General features: G+C 36.6%; 1 protein-coding gene across 5 annotated transcripts in view; it reads left to right on the top strand.

Annotated features, from left to right (window-relative positions):
* The window catches only part of DIAPH2 (diaphanous related formin 2), a 931826-nt gene that overhangs the window by 62480 nt on the left and 851839 nt on the right, over window positions 1-17507 (top strand). For 4 of the 5 annotated variants that reach the window (XM_056809150.1, XM_056809153.1, XM_056809151.1 and 1 more), the window contains 2 exons: window positions 708-884; window positions 13480-13584. In XM_056809150.1, the coding sequence (XP_056665128.1) occupies window positions 708-884; window positions 13480-13584 (282 nt within the window). Of the gene's footprint in view, window positions 1-707; window positions 885-13207; window positions 13351-13479; window positions 13585-17507 lie in introns of those variants that run through there. The other variant, XM_056809154.1, reaches the window with a different exon arrangement.

Raw genomic sequence — 17507 nt, 5'->3', positions numbered from 1 at the left:
TGTTGGGAATAATTAGCACCCCAGATTTCTGCTCTTCCTATAGACTACAAATCTCTTTGACATTTTGGGCATGAAAATGTCTCCTAGTCTTTAGGAGGTAGGAAATCCCTGCTGTCCATTTCTCTCTAATTGGATTATGAAACCCTTCTTTGAAGCAAGGCATTTTATTCTCTCTCCTTTATAGATGTATCCAAAGTTTGGTGCTTGGATATTTCCATATATGTGCTGAGAAGATGTAGAACATTTTTGGGGGGTACTGGGGAAGGAGGAAGCTTTTCAGTGGGACCTTTCCTCAGCCCTGCAAACCTCAGTGGAGGAACTACTTTGAAATTTCAAACAGTGCAGTCTCTGATTAGAGTTTGCAGCTCAAAAGAATGCTTTGTCATTTTGTCTCTTGTTCTATGTGTTGCTTTAAAGATGATCTGGATGAGGGGCAGCCAGGTGACTCACTGGATTGAGAGCCAGACCCAGAGACAGGAGGTCCTGGATTTAAATCTGGCCTCAGACACTTCCTAGTGGTGTGACCTTGGGCAAGTCACTTAATCTCCATTGCCTAGCCCCTATTACTCTTCTGATTTGAAACCAATACATTGTATTAAATTCTAAGTCAGGAAGTAAGGGTTTTAAAAACAGAATCATTTAGATACTTCATTTCTTAATGTTTCTTGACCTCTTTCTTGGGACTTTTTCCCCCTTCCTATTTGCAGCGAGACCGAATTACAAGTTTTAGAAAATCTGCTGTCAAGAAAGAGAAACCTCTTATTCAACACCCTATTGACTCTCAAGTTGCCATGACCGAGTTTCCAGCTGCACAACCATTATATGAGGAGCGATCCCTGAATTTGACTGAAAAGGAAGTGCTGGATCTTTTTGAGAAAATGATGGTAAGTCAGACCCTTTGTTTTGTTTCAAACTATAAAATGTGTGTGTTTAGAGTGGCATTTGACTGGGAGTGGGTTTGTTTTATATTGCTTCTGCCAGATAAAGGAGACCAGGAGCAATTTGGTGACATGACAACTCTTTTCAGAAGAACACTCCAATGTGACTGTTGACTGAGTTTTTTTGATAGTGAATGATTTCACCTTGCTGAATATTCCATCATCTTTGGAGGCACATAAAAGATCACATAAGATAATAATTGTAAAGCACTTTGCACAGTGTCTGGCATGTTGTAGGCATTATATCGATGCTTATTCCCTCCCCTTTATGACAATGCGACTTCTCAGTAGTATGAGACAATGTGGAGCAGTCAGTTGGTCACTGGGCATTTAATAAGTCCCTCCTATGTGCCATGCATTGTGCTAAAAGTTATGCTGGGGTTATAAAGACAAAACAAACAGATAAACAAGGAACTCGAGGCTAGTGGGGACAGTGTTTTGTCTGTATATGTTGTAGCTATTAGAGTATTCATTGTAGCATATTTGTATCTTGAGTTTCAGAACCCCAACCTTGGGCCAGAATCCCCAAGACAACTCTAGGAACCTTGGGGTGAGGGGATGAGGGGGAAGGTATGTCAGTCTATTCTCTTCAGTTTATGGTATTGGGATTGTTTGACTTAAGGACAATGCCAAGACCTATTAGGTCCAGAGTCCGAGAATAGGAGCGATATAGGTCTTAAAACTTCAGGGCCTTGGGAGATGAACAAAGTTGGAGTTACAATCATAGGTGTCCAGAAAGCTATTTACAGCATAAAAAAGGTTCAGAGAGGTTGATACCTTGTTTTTTATTATCTTTTATCTCCTATATTTGCCCTATTTGATTAATTATCTTTAACCTTATACTGTCTTGCTCCTATCTGGCTTATTTCTTATGCAGAGGAATGTTCTATATAGAGGGAAGATATTAAGAAATGAGAGAGAGAGAGAGAGAGAGAGAGAGAGAGAGAGAGAGAGAGAGAGAGAGAGAACTTCTAAGTCCCAGCCAGGGGAAAAAGAGTCTCAAGACAATGGGTCTTTCCAGGAGGCTTCATGCCTCCAGAGAGGCAGGGTCACTAAGTCAGCCTTTCACTCACCAACGATGACCATGTAAATGAAAAGAAGTCTGGGTGTCTGTCTTCCAGTCACTCCTCAAGTGTCTGTCTCCAGTCTCTCCTCTGAGTCCAACTCTGAGTCAGAGATCCTTCATCCAATTTGAAATTCGAATTGAATATATCTTCTTTTCGCCTTTCTTCCTCTTTTTAAAGAATCTTTTTCTCTTGTGTCACCTCCCTTAAATTTCATGTCTACCAATCACAGCAGATGCTTTTCTCCAGGACTGCTCAATCTTGAGTTTTCACCTTCTTTGGTTAGATTATATATTTTTGGGTTGCTTAACACATTTTTTGGTTAGTTCACCTTTTGTAGTTACTTAACACTTTTTTGTCTTTAAAATGGGTAGATGTACTTAAAATACTGAGTTATCACCTTTTTGTAGATTAAAATCTAAAAATAGATTGTGGATTACAATTCTAGCTTCACTATAAAGGAAGAGCTAAGTACATTCATTGTTACAATCAGGAGATAGCTAAATCACACTCTCCAGTCCATTCTCTAGTTAGCTGCCAGAAATATTTTCCTCCAGAGTGGATCATACCATATGACTTCTCTACTCAGTAAACTCCAGTGGCTCTTTACTGCCTCTGGAATAAAATACAAATTGTGTTTGACTTTTTAAGCTCTTCACATCTTGGCCCTGAGTTCTCTTTCCTTCCAGATTATCCTTTAAACTCCTTCATGCAGTCCCTCATACATCAGCCTCTATCTCCAAAGTCCACACCTTTGAGCTGGCTGTCCTCTGTGAATGGGGTATACTTTGTTTTCATCTCTCTCTTAGAACCCTTTGTTTCTTTTCAGATTTTGCTTAAACACTGCTTTCTGCATGAAACCTGTCTTGATGCTTCCAGAAGCTTTGGTCTTCCCCTCCCCCATTGTTGTCTATTCATTTTGTGTTTATTTTTTACATAATAAATACGTACGCGTTTCTTCCCTAGTAGGATATAAGGCTCTTGAAGCTTGGGCCTTTTTTGTTTAATTTTTGCCTTTGTATCCCCAGTGCCTAACTAGCACAGTGCATGGCCTATAATAGATGCCTAAGTAATGTTTTTTGGTTGATCAATGGATCAGTTATTAGATTTAACTCAAATCTCTGTAGGCACTTGAATGACCTGCAACACTTTTCCATTTGTTTCCTGTTCTACAATGGTAGGAGAATAGCTTTTCATCATTGTCTGCTTGGAATTCACCTATGCATAACCTGTCACAGTAAGCATAGAAAACTTGACTTGTGAACAGATAGACATGGGTAGGTTGGATATGACAGATCTCATGTCGTAGGGTGAACTCAGGTCAGCATTTACCCAAGATGGTTGTGAACCCTTCAATTGTCATTTCAAAATGTATTTTCTCTCTTCTCAAGTAGATGCCTTTCTTTGCTTATCCATTATTGATTCTCCTTGAATACTGCCTTCCTACTATGTGCAACTTTTCATTTATAGACATAACAAGCTATAGAAACAGTTTGTTAAATGAGTCTTCATGTGATACTTTTAAATAGTAATTATTTTAGCTTAAAATTAAGATAAATCTGTTAGTAAAAACAAATATATTTAACAAGACATCTATTACTAATAGACTGATAGGACTTTTAAAGTATTGTGTTTAGTGAATTTAAAGGGTCAAGCAACTTACAAAGTCAGATTCCCTTGTGGACTCAGTCCTCAAAGAAGTGGTCCTTTGGACTGTAGAGTCTTTACATTTCCATTCTAACATAATTTGTGTTTTGTGACTTGAAAAATATTGCTGATGTTATATCAGAAAATGCACGATTTTTCAATGGTTTGTCCGCTGCATTTACGATTGTAATATTTAAAAGAAATTAATTCCTGGATCTTACCTTTTTCCCCTATGGCAATATATTTTTAATTTTAAAATGGAAATCAAAGGGTAATATGCTTTGGTGTATAAAACTGTATGTTAACAGCCATTTCTTTGGGAATATCTGTTCTTCAAACTGCAGCATATGCTTGCCTTCAGTTTAGAAAATTACATGCTTTCTGGTGAACTTTTAGTTTAAATATAATCAGAACCGATAATGGCTAAAGTTATCTTGTGAAAATTCAGATGCAAGCTAGCTTTTTTTCCAGTAATATGTTGAATTTTAATCTTATAGAACTGTTAATCACAGAAAAGAGCTTTCTATATATTATGATTTTTAAATCTTAGATTTACTGCCTTTCTTAGTGTCTAACTTAGTACTGGGCATTACATAGCTCAAACCTTGTATGCTCACATAATATAATATAAAATAGATGTATAGATAATAGGCAGTGCAATTGCATATAAAATTCAAAATGGCTGACAATCAAAAATCATTTATACCTGACTTAGAATAGGGTTGCTTGATTTTTTTTGGGGGGGGTAGCAGAATGCCAAGTTCTAAAGATTATAATTTTGCTTACATGAAAGTTAAAATTCTTATTATTTCCCTGAACACATGAAGACTTAGCAGATAAAGGCTACTCAGAGGTGTGCTGGGTGGCAAGGAAGAGCCAGCCTGGGATTAAATATTTGCCATTGATAATTGAGTTGCCTGTAATGTTTTGTTTTGTTTTTTTTTCTGTCCTGGAATGCTTGTGGAAAAGAGAGAGGCCATCAGCTTAGTAATGGAAAACTTAAAAATGTCATTAACACAGTTGATTGGGAAGGAACGTGAATCCTTTAACCAAATTGAAAGCTATGAAATTATTTTCTTTTCACTCCTACTGGTTTTCTTCCTTGTTCAAATAATGTGAAATATGGTCATGTAATATCTGAAAGTTATGGTGACTGTTCTCTTTCCATGACTCATTTTTGTTCACTTATATAGCTTTTCATAAATTTGGAAGAACTTTATATGTGAAGACTCCAAATACAGTAAAATACAGTCCAAACAGTAAATTAATCTTTAGGATCTTGGACGTGTCCTAAGACTGAGATGTGGCTTAAAATTTGTATGAAAATATTAGCAAATTCTGAACAACCACATTGTTAATAAAATAATTTATCTAATATTTTATACAATGTTAGGGTAAAGAATGAAGACTTGATCAACTGAAATGGTGGGGGGAGGAACATAGTATATTGTGGAGGAATGAATTTCTGGTTAACTCAGGGTTAAACAGAAAAATCTTTAAAATTTTTAACCTCAGTGAAAATCTTTCACAAGAAATTTAGCACAATATATTGAACATATAATCGAATCTTCCCACAGGAATCTTGCAGTGCCTTAGGGTCACAATTATGAATATCAAGTCTCATTTTTCAGGGCTTTTGTTGTGGAAGGGATGGCAGATTAGGCTAAATATGTAGTAACTACATAATATAATGTGTGTTTTTGTACTAAATCTCTGTTTTCATTTGTTGACTTGTTACTGGTCCTTTTTTGTGACTAGAGTGAAAAATAATTCCAGTTATTTGAGGGAACCAAGTAATTTGACTCCAGTTAATTGAGCTCTTAGTGCATGTTGATATTGAGATTTGTTGCCCTTTCTTTCTATTTCACTACTATCACTTTTGACTCCAGTGTGATTAAAAGTAGAAGACACTGGATATTGTGGAGTAATGCAGATTTTACTTCTTTTTGATGCCAGATTCACTGGACAGATCATTTAGGCCCACTCTGCCTTTGCTCTTACTAAATAATTTTATCCTTTTAAAAAAATGGTTATCATAAATCAAGAACATTGTTTCATTTTAACTTCTTTCAAAATATATTGTTCCAAAGTAGTCATTCTAAAATATTATTCATTTGAATATTAGATTGCTTGATGAAGCAGATACTCACATGTATACATCTGTGATCTCAATTCTGGAATTTCCTTCTAACTCATTTATACTCGCATACTCTGTAATGTTTTTGGCCATGTCCTCACCAAAGTTTGCCATAGAGGGTCTACTCAATATGCTGGAGGCCTTCCTCCCTTTCTCCCAGAATGCTAGAGGTCATTCTCACTTTCTCATAACATCACAAAGAAAGAAAAGATTGTCTATCTGTCATCCTTTGCTCTTTGCAGGTGACTGGCCCATCTTTTCTTTCTATCATTCAATTTTTGGTGACATCTTTTACTCTTTTTCAGAGTTTCTTATTGGCTATTTGTTGTAGCTTGCTCATGCTTGCCATGAACTTTGCTCTCTATGGGATATTCATTTTTAGTTCTTGAGAGGTACTGTTGTTCCAGGTCTTACCACTAACATAGCAGTGAAAAGCCAGTGAAATATTGGTATTGAAATGTTGAGCTTTGCTGTTATAGGCAAGTTGAGGTCAGTAAAAATGCTTTGTAATTATCTGAAAAAATCCAAGGCACTCTTCTCCTGTGTTTCAACTATAGGTTTAAAGCTCATTGTCCAGCTATACTGCCTAGCCCAGAAAGCAACACAATGGCATCCACAAATAGGATTAACATAGGGAATTCCTTTTCAACCTAGATTCTATGCTGGACCTCCTCCAGTACAGTGGTGAATGTTTTTGGTAAGCATACTTCTTCCTGTTTCCTGATGTTCATTATCAACTGGGTTATTTCTGTTTGTTACATCCTCCATGGACCCCTAAATGATCTTATATATGGATGGAAGATGGAGCATTGTTAAAGAGTCTGTACGGCACATTTTGGTTGCCAAGTCAAAAGATTTTTTAAAATCAATAAATAATAATTGCTATATGATCTTATATTCTCCATATCTTTCAGTCACTTATGAAATGGTAATAATGTGGTCCATTCTTGGATATTGTTTGTAAAATGATTCTTGTTCCATACTAATAATCTTGTGGAAGATGCCTTTAGTTAATATATAGATGATGTCATAGAGATTTTGTACATATGGGAATGTTGATATAAAGATCATTAGTTATTGATGTTCTATTAGTTACCTTTTTGGGGTCTTAAAAAGATTTGAAATTTTTTCCTCACACTTTTGTTATCTTCCCCCATTTAGAGACGTTGTATTTTGGTTCTTCATTTGTGCTCAGAATGGATTTTGTCTATATACTTCTTTTTCATAGCTCTTAATTATATTTATTTCCCTTCTCTAATTAGATGATGTGAATAGTATACATTCTTAACAGCCTTTGTTAGGTGAATTTCTTCCCTGGTCAGGTGTTTGCCATGGCAAATTTTAGCCTGTGGTCCAAAAGTGGAAATCCCTATTTTTAGATGGCATTGTCTCAGCCAGTCCCGTATTTTCCTCTTCTTCATCCCTTCCTTCCTTTCCATAGTTGATAGTCCTGAAAACATTGTGTCACATTGGGTCTCCATTTTGTTTCCTGCTCAGTATTCTGAAGTATTTGATAATTCTTTCTTATTTCCTTTTGCTAATATCATTTGTGTCCATGTGAATCATCCGAATTAGATAGTAGTCAGATACTTTTATGAGTCTTCAGAAGTTCCTTGTTCCCAGCCCTCCATAATATATACCTGATCTAAGGTGACTGATTTCCTGTGTTTATATTCTTTAGTACTATTTATTTCTGTTTCTTCTGTAAGCACCTCAGAAGCTTGTGAGACCAGCTTCTACTATCCAGTGTAGGATTTAAATTAATATCCAGTACTCCGAGTGTTATATTTTATAAAGTTTATTAATAATCTCTAGAAGTAAAGGAATAAAAAGGTAATTATCTAACAAAATGAAACCACATGACCAAGCTCTTCTTGCCTGTTTAAAGAGCCTGCTCCACCAAAGCCGCAACAGGAAGACAAGAGAGCGAGAGGCAAGGCTACACCAAATTTATATCCTCCCTATGTCAGCACATAATGTGAGGAGAGTGGAGTGCTGGGAATTGTAGTTTTTAGGGTAACATTCTAATTACACACCAGAATGGAAAACACAGTTTGCTGAAATGGTTCTTATGTATCTTTTCCATTTTTCTTTTGTTTCTAATCTTTCCCTTTTTATCTTTGAATGTCTTTGAGAAGACTTTGCTTAGTAGGGTAAATTACCAAGCTTTCTTTAAACCAATTTTATCATTCATTAGAATGTGAACTCTTTGTGGGCAGACATTGCTATTTGCTTACTCAGTGCTTTGCATGCTGCCTGGTGCATAGTAGTGCTTAAAAATATGCTTGTTTATTGATAGTTCATCCAACTTTAGACATTCTTTTGAAACTTAGTATTTCCTGTGTGGATAATTAAACTAAACTGGTTTGAATGCTACTACTTCTCCTTTATGAACATAGGCCATAGTGAATTATACCCCACGGCGACACTTGCTTAAAAAGTGAGCTCTTGGGGAGAGCTCCTTTGGGGAAAAAAGATTGATCTATCCTTCTTTCTTAATATTACTTTGGATATATGAGAAAAGTAAAAGGATAGTTTTATTTTAAGAGTGGCTTGAATAGTTTTTGAATTTAGACAGTTGTATTAGTACTAATGTGCTGTATAAAACCCATTCATATCCTCTGTGCTTTTGCCTGTTTGGCAGGTTTAAATTGGAGGTGGGAAACAAATGAAAAAAACAACCCAAATGCTTTTGCTGCTTGGCTGAATCATTTCCCTTTGTGTACAGAAACACAGTGGGCAATGCTTTTTCCTTTTAAAAAGGCCAGAAGTAACACCTGTGTTTGCATGAGTACTTAATAAATATTATTGCATATGAATAGCATTTTTGCTATAACCCATTGAAGATTCAAACTGCTACAATATTTTGCTATGAAATTTCTAGTACTTTGCAATAGGTGACCAGGTTGGTTTGATAGCTCACCCATCTTCAGTATAGTTCTAGATTATTATTAAGATGAACAGTGATCCATATTGCTATGTAATGGATATATAAAGTCATTCTGAACCTTCTGAACACTTGTTATAGTTTTGATTTAGAACAATAGTGTCAAACATGCTGCCCAGTGGCTGGCCACATGCCACCCACAACAATCTTGAGTGCTGCCTGAAGTAGATTATAATATAATTGGGAAATATTTAACAAAATTAAGTAAAAGTACAATAAAACATAGATAATATTAATATATGGTTTTCTGAGCTAGTGTGTTCCCACAGGGATCCTTCTCTGTGGTTTAGTGGCTTCCTTATCTATTTAAGTTTCATATCACTGCTTTAGAGGACTTGGTTACTATTGTCATAGCCTATGGTACCGATGCTCCCATGTGCATGCATGCATGCATGCATGTGTGTGTGTGTGTGTGTGTGTGTATGTGTGTGAGAGAGAAAAAATAGATTGTTTTTGATTACACAAAATTGAAAAGGTTTTTACATAAACCCAATCCAGTTAAATATTAGAAGGGAAACAGGTAACTGGGGGAAAATATCACTGCATCAAGTTTTTGCGTACAGCATCTCTTTTTCTTATTCATTTTTTGGAGTAAGGTAGGAAGGAGAGATTAGTTAGAATAATGATATCGAAAAAGGAAAAGAAAAGAAGGTAAGGAAGCCCCTTTAAAATAAACAGGAAAAACAGACAGAAGATCACAAAGATTACCTACAGAGGACTAAAACAGCTTTGAAACAACAGCTTGAATTTAATACTTATTTGAAAAGAGAAGTCAGCTGTTCATTGCAGAGATCCATATCTTCACATCTTTTTCTTTTCAACCACATATGGAAAAAATTCATTTCATTTGGTTTTAAGTTCAGAATAAAAATAACAATTTAAAGACAGAATGAATGATTATTTTTATGTCATTAGTTTCATTATTACATTCTAAACTTTGAATTAAATGGTCTTAAGCATTAACTGGTAGGAAAAAATCTACTTGTGATCCAGTGAAATTTCTTTTCCAGAAGAATTTGTAGATCAGTATAATTTTATCAGTAGATGCATCATATTTTTTTATCTTAAAACTGGCAGGGGTGGGGCAGCTGGGTGGCTCAGTGGATTGAGAGTCAGGCCTAGAGATGGGAGGTCCTAGGTTCAAACCTGGCTTCAGCCACTTCCTAGCTGTGTGACCCTGGGCAAGTCACTTGACCCCCATTGCCTAGCCCTTACCACTCTTCTGCCTTGGAACCAATACATAGTATTGATTCCAAGATGGAAGGTGAGGGTTAAAAAAAAACTGGCAGAGGCCTAAATCATTTGGCCTGGCCCTCCTATAAGAGGGCACTTAAAGAGTGTTTCCGTTTCACAGGTAAGGGAACTGAGACCCAGAGGGCTTAATGACTTTTATCTGATGTTTATAAGTATTTTACCTCTTCTTATCCACTTCGCAAATTAGTCAAAAAACAAAATTTACTGAGGCTTATAAAACACTTTAAGGTTGTCTGAACAAAAGGAACATATTACATATTTTCTCTCCCTTGTGTTGAGTATCCTTAATTCAAAATTTAAAACTTTGGTATTGGAGTTTAGGTAAAGGTAATTGTATAAATTCATCCATTTGTTCAACAGCTGCTTATCATATATTTATTGCATGCAGAGTATTGTGCTTGGTGCTTGGATATAGATAAAATTTAGACAGAATGAGGTCTAACTTGCCTTAGTTGAGGAATAAGAATAGTGTTGTGCTGGTAAATGTTTTTGGCCCTCTGGGAGAAAAAAATGTACTCACAAAACACTTTTAAATTTAATCTGTGTTATTAACATTTTCTCCCATCACTTTCTTTGGCCTAGACAATCAACAAAACAATAAATCAAGCCCTGATTTGTAGTGTTTGCCAGTTTCTGGGGTACAAATGCTCATGGCTGAAAATTTAAGTCCCCTCTCATGAGCTATTTTGAGCTGGCTCTAGTACACCTCAGGATAAGCCAGAAAGTCAAAATATTCTATCTTGAATTATAACTAAGTGGAGAGTTCCCAAACAAAGTGCTTGGTGAGGGCCTGAGGTGGGGTAGAATGGGAAGTCACCAACTGAAAATAAATGAATGAATAAAACACTGCTCGTTAAACTCTTATCAGGAAATTCAGGCCATACTGACCCAAAGGCAGGACAGTGTCTGCCCTGCCAATGTTTACATGTTAATAAGAGAGTGGTAGCTAGATGAAAGTTTTCTAGTCTATGAAATCACTATGATGAGTGTGCAGCCATAGAAAAGTAGATGGACACACTCTTTTTTTGTTACAAAGGCTAGATCTATTTGATTGTTGTTCCATAGGTAGGAAAAAAAGGTTCAGAAATGCTGCTGGAAAGTGGAAGAGGGAAGCTGCTTATACCTGTGACAGGAGATCAGGAGAGGACCAAGGTGTGAAGCCAACCATGGCTAGAGCTCTTCAGATGAGATGGGCCACATGAAGTATAGTACTCAGTTTCATAGAGGAGGTGACATTCCAGTTGAACTTAAAAAGATGGGTAGAAATTTAATAGACAAACAATGGGAAGGTGAAGGTCCTGGGCAGGACAGGAAGAACAGTCAGGTAGCCCTTTTTTCCAGGGATGATGGGGTAGAATATAATCGATTGTGATCATGTCCTTTCCCTTTTTAAATATCAAAAAAGTAATGACTTTGTTTTAGGAAATGCTTTTAAAAACCAATTTTTAGTCTTAGTATTGTTTTCCTTTGTTAATTGAGAAGATACTGTTTTGGTGGTGCCCTTTTTTGAGGTGATAGCTTAAAAAATTGCTCAGGCTCCTAAGAACTCATGGAACTTGGACTTAAAATAACTCAGCTATGTTCTCTGCTATATGTAGTGATCTGTCCCACTTATCTATGCTGGACTAGAGATGATTAGTTGAAACCATGGGCTTGCCAAAGAGAGTGGGTGGTAAGAGAAAGGAGAACCAAAGACAGAGATCTAGAAATCATTTATATTAAGGGTCTCATATATTTTGTCTCTACTCAGTCCTGGTTCTATGACAACTCCAGAGGTCGGAAGAGCTATTGTACATCTCACAGTTAATTTTGTCTACTAAAATAAATGTGTAATCTCCTTTTTAGGATTGCTTCTGATATAAAATCAAACCAAAAATAGTAGGGTATTAATGACTCCTGAAAGGTAGGGATTTCCTTGATGTAGTTAGTGGTTTGCTTTTATTACTTTTAATTGAGTGAAATTCTTTCTTTTTCTAGCAAATGTTCTTCACCTTTTCTCTGGTTATATTTCTTAAAAAATATTTTGTGTATATATCTATCACCTGATCAACACACTTCCTCCTTCTTTTTCACATACCTCAGTAGTACTTTGCTTTCTCAGAATCTGGAAGACCCTTCTTGGAATCCTGCCTCAGGCACTTCTTATCCTACCTATTGTGTGGCCCCAGGAAAATCACTTAATTTCTATGTCCCTCAGTTTTCTTATCATCAAAAATGGGAAAAGTAGCACCTACTCATTGGATTTCATATTAGGAGAAAAAGAAATACTATTTGTAAAGTACTTTGCAAACCTCAGAGTGGTATAGATACATGAGCTATTATTACCTTAAAATCCTTCCTTAAACGTTAAAAAAAAGACAATGTGTAATGTTTTACTCTTACAGTTTATCATTTCCTGGCAGAGACAGGAAAGAGGTTGGGTTTAGTAGCAATCACTGGTAACTAACTTGGTGATCACTTCTGAAGTTTGATTCATATGTAACTTTGGAGTCATCCCAGCTTTTACTTACATCCTATCATTACTTACAGTACAATAGACAGCATGGTTTCAGAAAGAGCTGGAAAAACTTACATGAACTGATTCAGAGTGAAATAAGCAGAACCTGGAGACCATTGTACACAGTGACAGCAATGGAATGATCAAATGTGATAGATTTAGTTATTATCAGTAATACAATGATCCAGGACAGTTCTGAAGGACTTATGACAAAGAATGCTATCTACCCCCAGAGAAAGAACTGTTGGAATAGGAATGAAGATGAAAGCATATGATTTATCATTTGTTTATTTGGGTGATGTTTTGTCTATTCTCGATCCTGGTCCTATGACAATTCCAGAGGTCTGAAGGGCTATTGTACATGTCAGAGTTTATTTGGGTGATGTTTTGGGAGTTTGGGTTTTATAAGATTAGTCACTCACAAAAATGAACAATATTGAAATATGTTTTGCATGATAATACATGTATAACCCAGATTGAATTGCTTGCCAGCTCTGGGAGGGGGGAGAGAAGGAGGAGAGAGACTATTTGGATCATATAACTTTGAAAAACTTATGTGGAAATTTGTTAATGCGTGTAATTGGTAAAAAAAAACAAAAACAAATTAAAAAAAAGCAGTTGTAACTTTGTAAATCATACTGGTCAGTTCTGATAATGGTGCTGCACTGAGAACATGAAGTTCCTGGAAGTGACTTCTAGAATCTTTTTAAATTACAAAGCTAGTGGCTTTCCTGTGGAAGGTGCATGGTTGGCAGGAGTTTTTAAGGGTAAAAGATCTGTGTGGAGTGAGGAAAAAGAAGGAGCCCGATACTGAAATTTCTCTGGAAGAAACTCCTACTTTGATATAGACACACATGTGCTCACAGGTTGTATAGTAATCTAGCCCTTTTTTGGTGATGGTTTTATTTGGTCTCTAATAAACACTTCTGATTTCTGAAGCTTTTGACTGGAAAGAGACATATAATTCTGATGGTTTATATTCTCTGTATTATTAGGAAGACATGAATCTAAATGAAGAACGAAAAGCTCCCTTGCGAGATAAAGATTTTGGCACAAAACATGAAATGGTTGTCCAGTACATTTCTGCCACTGCCAAATCGGTAAGTAGCCTCACCAATGCATGAGCTTGGCTTTCTTTGCTTTTGCTTTTATGTGCAAATCTTCATATTTCTGCATCTGTTTACCTTGCTTTGCTATCTGGGGAAAAATCCCACATTTTGTTTATGTTATGTACTTTAAAATGCCTTAGACTGTAGATATTAGTAAGTTTGCTTGAATTTATTACATATCTTGCAAGTACCCACTAATCTGAAATATGACATATTTAAAAATTAAGAATCAATAAGATGAAAATATACTACTTTGGTGTTAGTTTTGGAGTAAAATTTTATGGCCTTAACCATGTAACACTGGAGATTTTAAATTAAAATGCCATGAAAAGTACAAATGTCTTTTTCAAGCCAAATATATTACCTTATTTATTAAAAAAGATTCCATATTTGGGGAAAAGATGAATGCTCTAGATTATAGTGCAGTACTCTGGTCCCCAATCTGTGGGTAGCAGACCCCTAGCAGGGTTTGAAGTTAGTTTTTACAAAGGGAATATACACTAAACATGGCCATTTGGATCTTTTTGTAGCTCCAACAAAATATAGAGTCAGTCAGTTGCCATGTCTTATCAATCCTTCTCCACAGTAAGCAGAACATTAAGCCTCTTCACTCTCCTCGTACTATAGCCACTGTAGTCCAGTCTCTTGACTTTTTTGCAGTAGCCTCCTGGTTGATCTATCTCATTTTTGGACTCAAAAACTTCCCAGATTATCCTTCATGTAGTTGCCAAATTGATGTTCTTGAAACACAGGTCTGACCATTACTTCACTTACTGAAGGGATTCCAGAAGCTCCCTATTGTCTTTTTTAAAAAAACAACCCTTTATTTTCTGTCTTAGAACTGCTACTAAGTATTGGTTCCAATACAGAAGAGTGGTAAGGATCTGGCAATTAGGGTTAAGTGACTTGTCCAGGGTCACACAGCTAGGGAAGTGTCTGGGATCAAATTTGAACCCTGGACCTCCCATCTCCAGGCCTGGCTCTCTATCCACTAAGCCACCTAGTTGTACTTCCCTATTGTCTTGAAGTTAAAACCTATATTTCGTCTTTAAAGTCCTTCATGATTTGGCTCCACGCTCCCCTTTTGGATGGATTCATCTTTTATTTCCTTTGTGTATTCTGTTTTCCAGGCAAAGTTACTTGCTGGCTCTGCCCCTGGCACATAACAGCCCATTTCCCTCTCTTGTACCCTTTGTGCAGAAATCCAGGGCCTAGGATATATGCTCGCCATTTGTATCACCATTTGGACTTCTGAGCTCCCTTCCCTGTTCAGCTGAGTAAGGGACCTTCTTTGTGAAGATCTCCTGGTTTCTCCAGTTCTTGGTGCTCCCCTCCCCCCGAGAATTACTTGGTTTATAATTTGTGCTTATTTACCACTGTATACAGCTAGGTTTCCCTTAGAGGAATGTCAGCCCCTTGGGAGCAGAAGCTCTTTGTTTTTGTTTTTTAATCTGTATCCTTCAGTGCCTAGCACAGTTCCTGGCACATAGCAGAAACTATATAAATGCTTTTGGAACTGAATTTGACATAAAAATAAACAAATTAACCTTCAGTAGAATGAGTAAATAATGTGTTTCTCCCTTATGACCATTAAAAAAAACCTTACCTGACATCTTAGAATCAATACTGTGCGTTAGTTCCAAGGCAGAGGAATGGTAAGGGCTAGGCAATGGGGGTTAAGTGACTTGCCCAAGGTCACACAGCTGGGATGTGTCTGAGGTCAGATTTGAATCCAGGACCTCCTGTCTCTAGGCCTGGCTCTCCATCCACTGAGCCACCCAGCTGCCTCCTTCATATGACCATTTATTATATGTATATAATTGCTCTTGTACTTTGGGTAGGGTCACAGATTTGGCGCTAGAAGGAAAAAGAGAGAGCATCTAGTTCAGCACCCTTATTTTGTATTTGAGGTCAAATGAGTTGTCAGAATGATTTGACACATATTTGTTAACAGAGCTGGGATTCAAACTGAGATCATCTAACTCCAAATCCAGTCCTCTTCCCCTTGACCTAGGGCAGCATTTAAAGATGTTGCCAAGTAATATAGTAACTTTTTGCTATTGTGTATTTTTTCCTACATGTTACAATTATTATCTTCTAGGAGTTTGATACCAAAAGGGGGAGTTCATACTCACAGGTTGGGAACCATTATATGCTGCCATTTCTCTAGATTTTTACTAAGTATGCATATTCTGATATTGGGTGCATGAAATCTGCAGCGATTTGCTTTTATATGCTGGCATGAGTCATTGGAGTTTGTTTCTTTGCTTTTTCGTATGTGATGTCAACCATGTAAATTACCTCATGCCAGTCATTGCATTGTTATTTGATTATAGAGGAGAGCATTGACTAGTAGTTCTCATCAAGTGTGTTTTTGTGGGATTCTAGAGATTTGAAATGGGCATTTCAAGTGACAGGAGTGATGATAAACTTGGAAACTAAATGTTTGACAATAGACATTGGGAGCAAATGGTATATTTCTTTCTGTTCTTCCCTCTCCGCCCTAAGTTATTACAACATTGGGCTTCAAGTTAAATTTCTGCCAAGAAAATACATTTTCAATCTCACAATTTTTACATTTCTGGGGAGAGAGGATTTAATAAGTAAAGCTTATTGACTAGAGCTATAATAGCTTTTAGATATTTTTAAAGGGTGACTAATGAAAAAACTAGTTTTTGCTCTCCAAAAATACATCATAAAATTATTATGTCAGTTCTGTATAAGTGTAGTAATTCCAGTGGAAATTACAAACAAGGTGTTTCCTGATTTCCACTGGTGCATTGGTTCTATATTATACATAAAGCAAGCTGAATCTGAATGTGGGACAGTTTAAATAGAATGCATTGCAGCTGCCTGAGCAAAGCAACAGCTCGCGTTTTAATTTGTTTTTGGTATCCAAGGGCAGAAATATGTTTCCAGTGATAAGTGAAATTTGCCACGAGCGTCATTTTCAATAGAATTAGGTGATGCATAGGGTTTTACTTTGAAATTCTGATGAATCTCTCTTCATTTTTGCATTCAAGTTATTGTTTACAGTAAAATGCTTTGGGAAATGCAGACTGTATATTCAGTGTGATTTCTTTAAATACCTAAAGGCAGAAACACTAGTAAACCTATGTAACTAAATCTGAGTGCAGAATACAGATAATGATGCATGAATAATCATGTGGTGATTTTTAAAAGCAAATAAGATTTTAAGTGTCTCTTCTACATTTGTTTATAAAAGTGGGACTGAGGATGGTTGGTCAGAAATAAAATTTTTCCTTCTTTAATCTATTGAATTTTTATTTAAATATTACCTGGCTACTAATTTCAGTTTTGACCTTCATTCAGGTTTTGCTTTTGGTTTTTGAATTTGATAAAATCCAATTGGAAAAGAAAATAAATTTCAGTTAAATTTATGCCACAGACTCATCTATACAGAGCAGGAAGGGACCTAAGATGTCATGCGGTCCAGTCCCCTGTATTTACAGATGATGAAACTGCGGCCCCTCTCTCTGGTGAATTTGGTGATGCATCCTGGGTCCTGCAGGTGGTGAACAGGAAGTGGGGGAGACAGGATTTGAGTGCAACTGTCCTGACTCCAAATGCAGAGCTTCTCCTACTGCACTGTGATCACCATTTTGTAATTAGGGAGACTTGTAGCAGTTCTACATTCACTTAGTTTGCGTTAAAAGATGGAAAAAAGAATGAAAAGTCCCCCTTTAAGGTACTCTTAAGCTCATAATCAGTTCCATAGCCAAGAAATACCAGACCAGCCAATGCGACTGTATCCAGCCAGTATTTATCGGGCTCAGCCCGTGTGCCTGGTACTTTGCTGTTAGGAGGCCAAGATTCAAGGTTTCATTTGCTAATATTTTGCATGGGCCAGTATTGTGTTCACAGAAGGCTTGTTAATGAGCATATTTGAAAGC

This window comes from Monodelphis domestica, chromosome X (assembly GCF_027887165.1).
Source record: "Monodelphis domestica isolate mMonDom1 chromosome X, mMonDom1.pri, whole genome shotgun sequence".
Lineage (NCBI taxonomy): Eukaryota > Metazoa > Chordata > Mammalia > Didelphimorphia > Didelphidae > Monodelphis > Monodelphis domestica.
Note: the sequence above shows the minus strand (reverse complement) of the source record. Positions and strands in the feature narration are given on the sequence as shown.